Source organism: Cladophialophora carrionii (assembly GCF_000365165.1).
Source record: "Cladophialophora carrionii CBS 160.54 unplaced genomic scaffold supercont1.7, whole genome shotgun sequence".
Lineage (NCBI taxonomy): Eukaryota > Fungi > Ascomycota > Eurotiomycetes > Chaetothyriales > Herpotrichiellaceae > Cladophialophora > Cladophialophora carrionii.
This window is the reverse complement of record NW_008481832.1, coordinates 580,930-593,316: the sequence shown is the minus strand read 5'-3', so window position 1 is coordinate 593,316 and position 12,387 is coordinate 580,930. Positions and strand designations below refer to the sequence as shown.

At 55.3% G+C, this 12,387-nt stretch overlaps 3 protein-coding genes across 3 annotated transcripts; 1 reads left to right on the top strand and 2 right to left on the bottom strand.

Annotated features, from left to right (window-relative positions):
- Positions 1-1,530: 1,530 nt before the first annotated feature.
- Positions 1,531-2,430, bottom strand: G647_08303 (uncharacterized protein; the record flags this gene model as incomplete). The annotated part of the gene is made up of 1 exon (XM_008732615.1): positions 1,531-2,430. One exon carries the CDS (start codon positions 2,428-2,430, stop codon positions 1,531-1,533), a length of 900 nt encoding a protein of 299 aa, XP_008730837.1.
- A 3,208-nt stretch (positions 2,431-5,638) lies between these two features.
- G647_08302 (uncharacterized protein) lies at positions 5,639-7,342 on the bottom strand (the record flags this gene model as incomplete). The annotated part of the gene is made up of 2 exons (XM_008732614.1): positions 5,639-6,997; positions 7,055-7,342. The coding sequence occupies 2 exons, from the start codon at positions 7,340-7,342 to the stop codon at positions 5,639-5,641; spliced, it is 1,647 nt and encodes a 548-aa protein (XP_008730836.1).
- A 720-nt stretch (positions 7,343-8,062) lies between these two features.
- Positions 8,063-9,553, top strand: G647_08301 (uncharacterized protein; the record flags this gene model as incomplete). The annotated part of the gene is made up of 1 exon (XM_008732613.1): positions 8,063-9,553. The coding sequence occupies one exon, from the start codon at positions 8,063-8,065 to the stop codon at positions 9,551-9,553; it is 1,491 nt and encodes a 496-aa protein (XP_008730835.1).
- Between the last annotated feature and the right edge of the window lie 2,834 nt (positions 9,554-12,387).

Below are 12,387 nucleotides of genomic sequence, written 5' to 3'. Positions count from 1 at the left end.
CACGTCAATCGACTGGCTGATTGAATCGTGGCGGACGGACGACGCGCGGGTGCACGCGCGATTAAAAAATAAAAATAAAAACAAGGACAAGACGGATCGAAAGGAAACGAGTCGAATGGGGACGCAATGAGTGCGGCGCAGTGCATGTACGTAGTAGGGAGTACTCGTACTGTGTACACTGTACACCGTACACCGTACACGTAGTACCAGCGCGTTTCTAGCCGTGGTTACCTCTTGCCTCAATACGTTGGTGGGTGTGAGAAGTGAGAGAGTGGTGAGTGGTGAGTGGTGCCTCCTACTATACTATACTATACGGTGTCCTCGCGTGCAGCAGCAGCAGCGGCGGCGGCCGCAGGACTCGTAGCCGTCTGACTACTGTGTACTCCGTACAGTACGAGGTACCTGGTCCAGTAGGTACTTACCCAGTGCCTCTCTCGTTCAGAGTCAGCGTCGGAGCCAGTGTTAGAGTCAGAGTACCGTAGCTAGGCACCTACAGTAGGTACATAGATAGTCTGCAGTCCTCCGACGGAGCACGAGGTCAAACTGTACACAGTACCGTCAGATCTTCACTAACACTGACACTTATACACTTGTAGACACACTATGGGGTGCACGATACGCGGTCCTCGAAACTAGTGTTTACACTCGTACTACAAGTACGTGCCTTGGAGTGGTTTAGACGGAGTACAGAGTATTTAGTTACAGCAGGCTTAGGCTGAGGAGATTACCTAGATTAGGCTCCTGTACTCCGTACTTGTCCACAGTAGGCAATCGGCAGTACACAGGATGTTGCTTCTGCCTGCCTGCCTGCCTGCCTACTTAGGTGCCTAGTGTCGGACGTTGGATCTTGGATCTTGGATACATATCATATCTTGGATCTTACGCCTTGAGCTTCCGAAAGAACCCTCGTAATTCGTGTCATGCCCTCTGCGGCTGAGGGGGGGTGTAAAGATACAACAGTAAAGTACTGACTCACTTGACGGGTTGATCAGCAACGACAAGCCGGCGATGAGGTGGACCGGTAGGGGTACGGAGCAAGGTACTTTACAGCCACGGTCAGTCCTATGCCCAGGCCCAGTCATAGTTATAGTCATAGTCATCGATAATATCGTCTATGCTGAGTGAGGACTTGGACCCCGTCAAGAGCGCAGCGGAGGCCGGACTGTACTCGATCCGCATATGGACGTGGGAGATGTCTAATGTAACACTATAGAAACGTATAAGTTATGTAGAGATGTGAGCGCGCGGACACAGGCGCGGGCCAGTGAGCGCGCGCGTATATCGTGCTATCATCGAGCGTTACAGTATATATCCATCCCATGCCTTTCACATCCGTACCCATCCGCACACTCGTGCCTGCTCCGTACTGCTCCGAAACGCCAAATGACGGCAAGCAAAGGTTGGTGAAACCGATGGCAAAAGTGACATATCGATATCACAGTACTCCGTATACGGGTAATACTTGCTCCGCTACGCTACACTCCGCAGCGCTCCACAGGTATCATCATATGACTTGCATGTTCCATGTCCTCACCCAACGCCACTCCCAGGCATCCGGCTCTGCTGCTGCATGTGATAGATGGCCTGCGGTGGCAACGAGCGGAGCAAGTTCTGGAGGCGATGGATCTCGCTCGCTTGCCTGCGGATGAATTCTTCCTTTTGTCGGATCTCTTCCCGGAGGTGTTGGATTAATTGGGCGCTTTCGGCCGTTCCGACCATGGTGTTGTTGTCCCTGGTCTGTGCCACGTTGCTGCCTAATTGCTGCTGGTGCTGGTGCTGATGCTGATGCTTCTGTTGCTGCTGTCCCGGCACCTCTGTCGCGGTGGAGATCCTCCGGCGCTTCGGTGGCGGTTCTTCTGCGACTGCCGTGGCACCCGTCGCCGCTTCACCTGCGTCATGGTCCTGGTCGGACAGTTCCTCCAGGTGTCGACGCCGCTTGTGCTCTTCGAGGTTCTCCTTGCGGGTGAAGCCGGTGCCGGAGCTGCGGTTACAGTTTGGGAACGGACAGAACAAGGGCTGCTTGGTCGACAGGTGCATCTTGTGGACTTCGCGCTGGTGTCTGAGCAGGCCGCCCGAGTAGGTGAAGCCCGGGTTGAGCTCGCATCCGGACTCGCGACACTTGTACGGCCGCTCGTGCCGGTCCATGTGCTTGTTCCATTCGCAGACTCTCTTGAACGTCTGGTTCTTGCCGCGGCAGTTGACGTGGTCGCAGAACATTTGGCCGTGTTCGTCGCGCGGCGGCGACCTCGTGCGCCGGAATGCTCCCTGCACGACCTTGATCGGCGTCGTCTCGGCCAGCGCTAGGGACGGCGCAAGCTCGTCTGCCATGACGACCACGTGCGCCGGCTTGGTCTCGGGCGGGCTGGTGGATATGTATGCGGGATCGGTGTCGCTTGGAGGCGAGACGGGATAGCTATCCCTCATGATCATGTTGCCGACAGTACTGGAGTGGGCGATGTTCCTTGTGGTGGTGAGGACGACGCCGGCAGGTTGTCAAGCGGCCAACATAGCAGGAGGTACCGTGCTTGTGCCAGAGTGATAGTTATATGGAGACCAGACGGCATGCAAGATCGGTCGCCTGCAAGGCTGTGTACCATGATGATTCGAAGCGTCAAGTAATTAGGCACGCAGTAGGCTAATGTCCAGGCTAGACGCCGCGCAGGAGGGTATGTGGCCTTCCGATTAGCGACTATGAGCAGCGAGCGAGTCATGCGCCACAACAGGCAAACCAGGCCGAGGGACCGAGCATCCAGCACCCTCCTCGCAGCAACGGTTGGCGAAAGACGGGCACATATATGTCAGTGAATCAATCACAAGGGCCGCTTATCCATCAGCCGGGGTGTGGTGCCTGACTGACGTGGGAGCCTTGAGGACCCGGGAAGGGAGGGGGTTGTCAGGCCATTTGGGTCGCAACTTGTGCAAGTTGCATACGCCGCCCCCTCCCCGTTTTGGCTTCCACATGACGAGTGCGTACGAGAGGTGGTGCTCGAAACAGGAGCCTCAGTGGCCTCAGGATCCGCTGATGACTCACCTATTTTGGGTCCAGAAGCATCTGACCGTGCAATGACACCAGGGGGCACGGTGCGAGCAAAAGTTCCCCCCAGTCGTGGCGCCATATATCGTCCAACGTTGGTTCGGAAGTGCCAATTGCTTGTGACTTCGCACGGGAAGTACCAAGGCATACAACGCCGCGCACACTCTTCGCCACTAGAAAAAGCGCGTATTGGGTACCGAGGCGTGAGGAGTGCGTGGTAGACAATGGCAGGCTGCGAGCGAATCGAGGTCGGTGCCTCCGTCCGCATCGACCGCACATGCGATTGGTCCGGTGGCATGAAAGCCTATTCCGGTCGAAATGGAATATCATCTGTCAAGAAGCGGACATTACGCTCCGCCTTGTGCGTGCGAGGCGGGCAGGGATTGTCAGAGGCCCCTCCTGGGTTTTTCGAGAGACCCAATCGTAAGCTCGATATCGCGGACAGTCTTCCATCTCGGACGAGGGATGCGACTCTTATGCTAACGTGGGATCAGCTCGAGGCCACTCACCCTGCGCTGGATCTGGGAATGGGGGCGAACTTCGCACCCCGTAATGAGGCGCAGGCGGGCTGATCTGCCCGAGGGACCCGGCGAGCCCGTCAGCCGGTCCTTGGGAGCATATAAAGCGCATGACCCGAGCACCGGGCCACAAAAGCCCTCACGCGCTCGGCAATGTTTCATGATCAAGTTGTCATCGAGCATGGAGGAGACATATCGTGTGGTTGCACGGAGGGAGGAGGTCAAGATATCGAGCCGATCATGCACGTAGCCGGCCTTGCTTACAGCATAGCATGCACACTCTCCTTGTCTGACTTAGTCTGCATTTTTTGGGCGGACGCCACCTGCGTGGCTGATGCAGTATGGACGGCGGTGTCGATTGGACCACCTGGATTGAGATCATATATATGCTACAATGACTCCGTATCGCTGGTGCCGCTCTGCAAAGGACGAAATTTGATCCTCCTGGAAGCTGGAGCGTCTCCCCGGGTGATGTGGGAATCATGGCGTCCGTCTCCCTCGTCCAACGCTGTGAGACGGGTCTCGCTCTCTAAATATAGCCTTAGGCACGATTGCCTATTGCCTATCTCAACACGCACCGACGCAGTAGAACAGCAGTCACCCATTCCTGGAGGTAAGCAGTCTCATCCTGCTGTAGGACGTCTTACCTGCCGACGGTGTTTGTTTGCTTTTGCACAATATTTGGGCTGCGTTCGCTTCCATCAGGTCAGCACTTGACAACACCAGCTTTGCAAAAGGCCCTGAACTCTCTTGCTCCGTCTTGTCGCAGTCACCCTCTTGTGACGCTCCGGGAATCACCCAAGCCCAAGCGTTTGTCTCCACGTGCCCACTCGCAGCGGGCACAGCTAGGGCGGCTGTGTGCGCTGGCGGCAGCATGTTGTTGAGATAGCAGATCGCGAACCCGGCGATTGATTGCTCACGATGCGAACCTGAAAGCTGAGCTTTGTCAGTCGTTTTGAGGCACCGTCGCCCTGCCGGGAGCCCTGTTGGGGAAGAGGCTACGCAATGTGACGAGATCCAGTGAACAGGATATGACAGGATAGGTCACCCTCAACCCAGTACAGAGCGGTCCACACATTTGGGCTGCTTGGTCGACGTGGATTCCAGGACCAATCGGTGGCAACGAAGAAGGGTATCACAAAGAGCCCCAAAGGCTGCGTCAACGAGCTCGCCGTGCATGGGTAACCGCAAGGACAGTGCCGAAATGAAGCGACAAAAGCACTTGTGCCAGCAATGCGCGGGGCTTGCCACTCTGATAAATGATGAACTTCCGTCTACCGTCAGAGTGGCGCAGAGTCCTGGGCATCATGATGTTCTGAAGCTCTCTTGGTGCCCTCCTATCAGACTGCGCCACGCTTGCTGACGACAGCCCAGTCTTGCGCACTCAGATTTTGTGCCCACTTCCAATTTCGGAGACCGTGCAGAAGAACCAGAGACATTTATGGCTGGACACGACAGACGTGGCTGGTTGGGGGCTCCTGCCCTACGCCTTGCTTGATTGTATCACCGAAACAAGGCAAAACAACACACTCGTGCAGGCCAATCGAAGATGATCCATCACACCGACAGTCGAGTGCTGCAACACCGATACGGCGAATTCGGTACGGGTTGGGCATGAAGGACTACGCAGTGGTTTCCGGTTTCGAGGTTGTGGTGCTGTTACCAGCTCTTGTCATTCGCATGGGACTAATATTAAGTGCGCCTGAGTCGACCGAGTCTTGAAGAGAGGGCGACGAGGCAGCGGTGCCGTTGCAGTGTCGACATGACGGCTTCATTGCCGTGCAAACTATCGCTGGTCAGTGGCCAGCTGAGCCATTCAAGGTCTTCGGACTCCATCAGCTTGGCTAGGTGACTGGTCATGGGCCGCTTGAGTTCGAGGTCTCAATCACGGTTGTTGGCCTGCAGAGAATTATTGGAAGCCATGGTATTGAGCCTAGAAGGTCTGATAATTGGGATTCTCATTCAATCACGGGGCGCATGGACCCCAGCTGGGTGCGCTGGCCCGATACCATCACCAACCCGTACGGCGCTACGCAGATATGTATGCCAAGCACGTTAAGAATATCGAGGCCAAGTACGAATCGCGTCATACGCCAGTCATGATTTGCTGGACCCGGGGATACACATGCACCAGCCGTTCCCAGAACTCCGGATGGTCAGTCATGGCAACTTGTGGATCCCAAGCCATTGCGACGAAGATGGTGTCGATCCCTGAGCCGATGGGTGTGGTAAAGGTTTGACAGATCTGCAGTCCGACCAAGAAAGCAAATGCCATAATGACAGGCGTGAAGGTTCTGCTGTCGTTGTAGGCAGGTTGAGTGTACTCCAGGTACAGATAGGCCAAGAGTGCAGAGAGGTAGGCGACGAAAACCGATCCCATGGTCAGGACAGGACCCACAAGGCAGTCGTTCACCAACGCATCCACGCCGCGGTCTCTCATCATCGTCCACGTGTCTTTGGCCGCCGGGATGTATGCCTTTCCGTAAAGAGCGATGTGAGAGAATGCATATCTGTTGATGAATTGGACGAGCCAGTCCAAGATCCCAATGAAACAGCCAAGAATGCAGAACATGATCGTTCCGATGATGTTGCCTTCGGCAGCTTCCTGCTGTTGAGCGATGCTGCAGGCTTGCCGAAGCATGTTGATGAGAGCAACGATCAAGCTGCCGAAAGAGATGGAGCCGAAGGAGTAGGTCGTGGCTCGCCTGAGGGCTCCAGCTGTGGCACCTCGAGGAATGCCGCCTGGTTTACCTGCACAAAAGTACCAGGAACCGTAAACCCCGGCGATGGTCGTGTGAATTGTGTTCTTCATCCATTCCGAGATCCAGTACCCTGCAAATGTGACAAAGACCACCAGGCCGATGACTTTGCCGCTCGAGCACCCTGCTGCAGCGCACGACGGGTTGCTAGCGCTGCCAGAATTGCTGGGCATATATGAGGTGTATATGGCGACCAGGGTCACCGAGAACCAGGCGGCAAAGGCCACGCTAGCAAGTCCTCCGATGAAGCTGACCCAGAACACGTGGACTCTTTTCATTCTCGCAATATCCATTGCCTGTTGCAGCATGACCACGGCGAAGGGGATACGCGGGATCCAGCTGATGAAACAGATCACAGCAAAGACGGCGAAGATGGCGAAGACGATACCCGCTCCCCACAAACGCCGGTACAGGTAGTAGACAGCCGTTCCGATTGCCAAGGCGCAGTTCAGGATGCCGGTCAGCCATACGAATTGTTTAGTGAAGGCCCGGGCGGCCAGAAAATAAGCCCATGAGAAGACCAGCCCGACACATAGAACGAAAGCGAAGAGAACGATGGTATTGGTGTCCAAGGAGAAATCATTATTGCTTCCATAGATTCCTCCGCCGTTGAACGTGTGATACTTGGAGTATCGATAGAGGGTAAGGCCAGAGACGGCGACGAAACCGCAAAAGGTTGCGATAAGCTGTATTCAATTAGCGCCAGCACATTTAGATGTAAGTCTCAGCGTTCGCAGGCTCACCAGCAGCCCGGCCCACAGATCATTGAATTTAGGCTTTTGAATTTTGAAGGTCTCCTGGAAGCTCTGCTTGTCGTCTTGGGGTGGAACGAAATTCTGGCCGTAAGTAGGTGGCTGCACGCCGTGCTTGGCCTCATGGGGTTGATAGGGCTGCTGAGGTGGCGCGTAAGGCTGTCCATAGCCCTGCGGAGGTCCACTGGGAGGAGGATATTGTTGATAGCCCCCTTGCTGATATTGAGCTCCATCCATATTCTGGTTGTAGTAATCCGCTGCTTGACCTTGGTGAGCCATGGCTGCGACGGGCGTCGAGTCTCGATGGATGGTGCGCTGAGGGCGATCCCACGATATGAGTAAACAAATGGCAGCCCTTTACTAGTACAGGCGTCGAAGAGAAGCGCCGCTGTAAAACATGCGGTGGAAGAGAGATGCAGGAAAGAATTGAACGGCAAGAATCATGCGCGAAACTTGTTGCGCAACAATGATGTCGACATGAAGACAGCGCAATTTGGAAATTTGTATTTCGCGGGAAGGTTCAGCTTACCACGAACCTGCCCGACGCAGCAGAGACGCGCCCGAACCGGGGTGCGCAGGCTGATTATTGGGCACCTTCTTGGGCGCCCCCACCCGGACGACAGGGGCCAACCTCGCTAACGACGCCATCACCTTGAGCTTAAACCAGTCGCTTGCCGCGCCCATCCAGTTAAAGACCGCCGCGCATCGCCATGGCTGGGGCAGCCGAGCTCACCAAGATCGCCCGCTGTCAGACACCGCATCCACAGGTTCCTCTCGCACTCCATTTCGTCGGTTCGGGACTTTGCTCATCGGGTCAGACTGGCTTGATCACCACTTCGCTGTGGCTGTCGTCATGACCTCAACTGCCACCCTCCTCCGACGAGACAGCTTCGATCTTCGAGCCATGTGCATCCTCGCCGACAAGTGCTCCTCTGCACGAGAGCAGCTCCGGCCGTCGACTCCGAAGTTGTCCTGTCCGCGTGTCCGAACGCTGTGAAGATGGGGACGTCGAGGGCAGCAGAGGGTCTCTTGGTTGCCTTGCTGGCTGTCTGCTGTCTTCCAATATCGACATTCGCTCTCTGTCTCAATTATCTGTACCTGACCCTCTTCCGACGCAATCCGGTGCACCAACGACTCAGAAATGTGGCCGGCTTCAGGCCCAAGACCATTCTTATTACTGGAGTCAGCACGCCCCATGGATTGAAACTGGCAAGAGCTTTTCATTATACCGGTCACAGAGTTGTGGGTGCGGATTACGAGCCTGGGGCGCTCCCGCTTCATGTTCGGTTTTCGAATGCGTTGAGCCAATTCCACAGATTGCCAGGTGAGACGGTGGAGTGCCAGGAGGACGGATACGTGGCCCGTGTCGTGCACATGATCGAGCATGAGGATGCCGACCTGTGGATCAACTGCTCAAACAGCGCAATCCACGGCCTGGAGGCGCAGGCAAGAGATGCGGTCGAACAGCATACCAGGTGTCAATGCTTCGCGCTGCGGACGAAAAACATGCCCTACTTTGCCAGCCGAGAGGTATTTCTCAAGTACTTGGCCAGCCAGGGACTGCCTGTCCCCGAGTCATATCAAGTCACTTCACGAGCTGAGATACACAGAGTGCTAAGTAAAGCACGAGGAAGCCGCAGATACCTTCTCGAGAGCATGGACCAAAAGGGAGTCAATGCCAACACGGCCAGAACGATGCTTCCGAGCAGGACCATGAGTCAGACGTATGACGCCGTCGCCCGTATAACCATCGCCAACACTACGCCTTGGAAACTAGAACAGGACATCAACGGACTGGAAAGATATTCCACATTTGCGATTATTATCAAAGGGTCGGTCAGGGCTTTCGTCGCCAGTCGTTCGGTACGACCTGGCTGCTACCAAGCGTTGGATTCGAAGTCCGCTCTGCATCGTTCCATGTTAGGCTTCATTCACACGTTCGCACGCAAACAAGGCACCGAGTTCACCACTCATCTTGGCTTCGACTTCTGCGTCGATGAGCAAGCTTCCGAATCAGGCGTGTTCCAATCTATCCTGCCTATTCAAGTCTCCGTTGGCGCTAACGCCGCTACGCAGCTGTTCTACGGCATGGGTGGCTCAATCTCATTGGCGAGAGCCTATCTATCGCTCTTCGCCGCTGAGGAGGTCAACGCCAACGGAAGAATAACGAGGCCCACGCCAGCCATCATACAACAAGAACCGCTACCCGACGATGCAGCCATTCCCGATACGAGGATGCCTGGAATCTATGACTTCGGCCAGGATCTGCTCGACCTGTGCTTCGAGCCATTGCGGGACTTCTTGATGTTCAGGAGCAGTGTGATTGAGTTTACGAGACACATATTTGAGTTTCTCACCCACTTGATGCTCTGGGAAGAGAAAACATACGACTTCCAGGACCCTCTGCCCTTCTGGGTGGCTTACCAAGTGTATATTCCATTGCGCCTTATCAAAAGTTCCCTATTTTCAGACAACATCCGGTCCAGGTGATGGTTGAAGGCGCACCAATAACAGACCTTTTCTGGCATTGAGGATTTTCCGGCGACTTTGAAAGCGGAGCCATGGCATTGCCGGATGAACGGGCATACCATCTTCGTCTGCCGTGGTCAGACTCGGGATTCGAGTTATGCATCTAAATGACTGATTGGACAGTAGCAACTGCTGAACTATCCAGAGCGACCAATGACACATGTTCAGCTGTACATATCCAGGGTTGACCGATGTTGCACTGGGCGAGAGCGATGTTACCGGGAAAGGGTGTGGCTGTATGCTGCGCTGCCTTGCGAGTCCTGCCACCGGTGTCACAAGGCATCACGGAGTACGAGCTGTGGAAAGTCAAGAGCCGGCGATGGTGGACTGTCGACCTGCTTCGAGCCACGCCATCTGGGATCTCTACAGAGAGGGACAGTGTTGATGAGTGCTCAAGTGTGTCGCCGTGGGTTGCGAGTCATGCGACGGCTGGCTGAAGAAGCGCACTTTTACGTCAAATCCTCAGCGCCGCTGGGAGAGTCCGTCACTGCAAGGCGCACATGAGGTCGGGAGGGAAACTCTAGCCGTGCAGGTTACCCCTTTACACATTTTGCTCTTCCAAATTCTGAAAGGTAGTAAGTTTGACCAAAGCATATTCGGAACAGCCGCGCTGGAATGGGATTGAGGGCAGTCGTCCTCGTCCACATCCAGGCAAGCGTGGGGAAATCCATTTTGACCGCTGTCTTCTTTGGAGGCATCAACTCTAAACTGGAGAAGCCCTGGGTCTACGGAGGGTTGTGACTGGTGGCCATTGACTCATTGTGGTCCTCCTGCGTACGAATTGAGCGATACAGACAGACGAATGTACCCAGTAGCCATCTAGCGAGTTTGAGTGGAGACCTACCAGCCTGTGCATCTGCAGCTACTTATGCTCAACTCGTGTGACAGGCGAGGACGCTAAGACGTGAGGGTAGGGAGGGCGCAAACGGACCGTTCCAAGCTTCTTTCTTCTTCGCCGACCCAGTCGGGGAACGGAACCTCCGATGCGACGCAGGAACAAAAGGTCGTTGGGCGACAGAGGCATCCACAGCGCCCTTGCTTCCTCCAGCTGAAACCGGCAACCTGTGGATTACAATTGCCTGAACGGACTTCGTGGTATGTGGTGAGGGCGCTTGTGCCGGGTCCAGCTTGACATATTGTCAATGCCACCCGCGCCATAGCACGGCGTACCGGGGTACAGAACAGACTGCACACGGGCCAGTCGGGGTTCTCCTCCTCGTACTGAAGTGACCGACAAGCGAAAGCCATCTCGCATTGTGCATATGCCTTTGCCGAAACCAGCAAACTCGAGGCAGATCTCATGCTTCCAGTGCCAGAAGGGGCTACTGTTCGAGGGGATGTTGACTCAAAATCCGAACAAGGCCCAAGTCTAACCCCGGCTAAGGAGCGCCAGGAACCCCAGAAAACTCCCATCGGGGCCAGCGAGCCCACGTGTGGACTGCCCGCCTGCGAAGAGAGGTTGCCGAAGAGCCCGAGTCGGCTAAAAGCCTAACGCGCACTTGACCCGTCGAGAGGCTAGGGAGCTTTTAGGTAAGGCGACTACGAGTAAGCAACCAAGCCGCGGGGTACATCCTCTAACCTGTGACCCGCAGTCGATGGTGCAATCTTCATCTGGGCGACGTGCCAACGCCGAGAGGTTGTCATGAAGCCCGAGAAGAAGTGGCCTGTGCGGCGATCGTCTCTGACGAGTCCACAGTGTCTAGGCTTGCGCCCCTCGCGTCTGTGTGTTCCGGGGTCAATCGTGGGACCCCTGCATTTCTGTGAGGCTCACGACTTGGGAGACAATTGAGTCACTGGCACACAGTAGTGCTTGTTAGTCTCAGCTAAAGCGTGCAGCGGGTGTGGCCAACGGTTGGCCATTGAGATTGTCAAATGATCGGTTGAGACCAAGACAAAAGTGCCTCCCTTTCTGCGAAGAGGAGGACTGGAAGAACAACAATGGTAAAAAGGGGGGAAAGACTGATTTGGTTCTTAGCCTCACCAACCCTGGTGCACTGGATACTGGGTACCGCTGGAGTGACAGCTGGGCTTCCCGTCAGCTAGGTATCCCTACAACTTCCTCTTTCGTTCCCAGGAGGATACGGGAGCGTATCGAACCGTTTGAGGATTTGAGCAAGTAACGCGTATTACTGGAACGATACTCGACACACGAACTCCGGAGCCACTTCCGGAGCTGACAATTCTCTTGGTGATCAGATCGATCGAACGCGCCTGGATCCACTGCCGAACCTGGATATCACAAAGGGAAGTCACCCTCCTGCCCGATCCGACCTACAGTAGTCACTCAGTGGTCACCCAGCGGTACGTCCTGTGTACTGATGACGCATGGACTTCGCTTGGAGCGAGAACAAAGCCCGAATAGTGTACACTAAGCATCGGACCCCGAAATGATTAGTGCATTGCGGCACAACCACAGAAACCCATTTCCACACGCCTAGAATAATCTGTTTTGGACAAAGGGGGGATTGACAGGCAGGCGAGGCAGGCCGTTCCACACCCAAACTTTCGTCCCGAAATTCGTGCTCATCGATAGGTGATCCGGGCCTGCTGCATGGTTGACAGACTTGACGGCCGTGAGAAACGGGAGAAACGTGAACAATACGCACTGGGTTCGAGCTACCAGCAGACCAACCACCTGGGGACTCGTAACCCACGTTGTGGAGCTTTCAGAGATTATACTTTGTTCCATGTACGTACAGAGTCCGCAATGATATCATACGCCTATCGAATCTCTCCTCCATCCACCGTTGAAGCCATTGGCTCTGTAGCTCGTACGAGTGCCAGCACAGTACTGG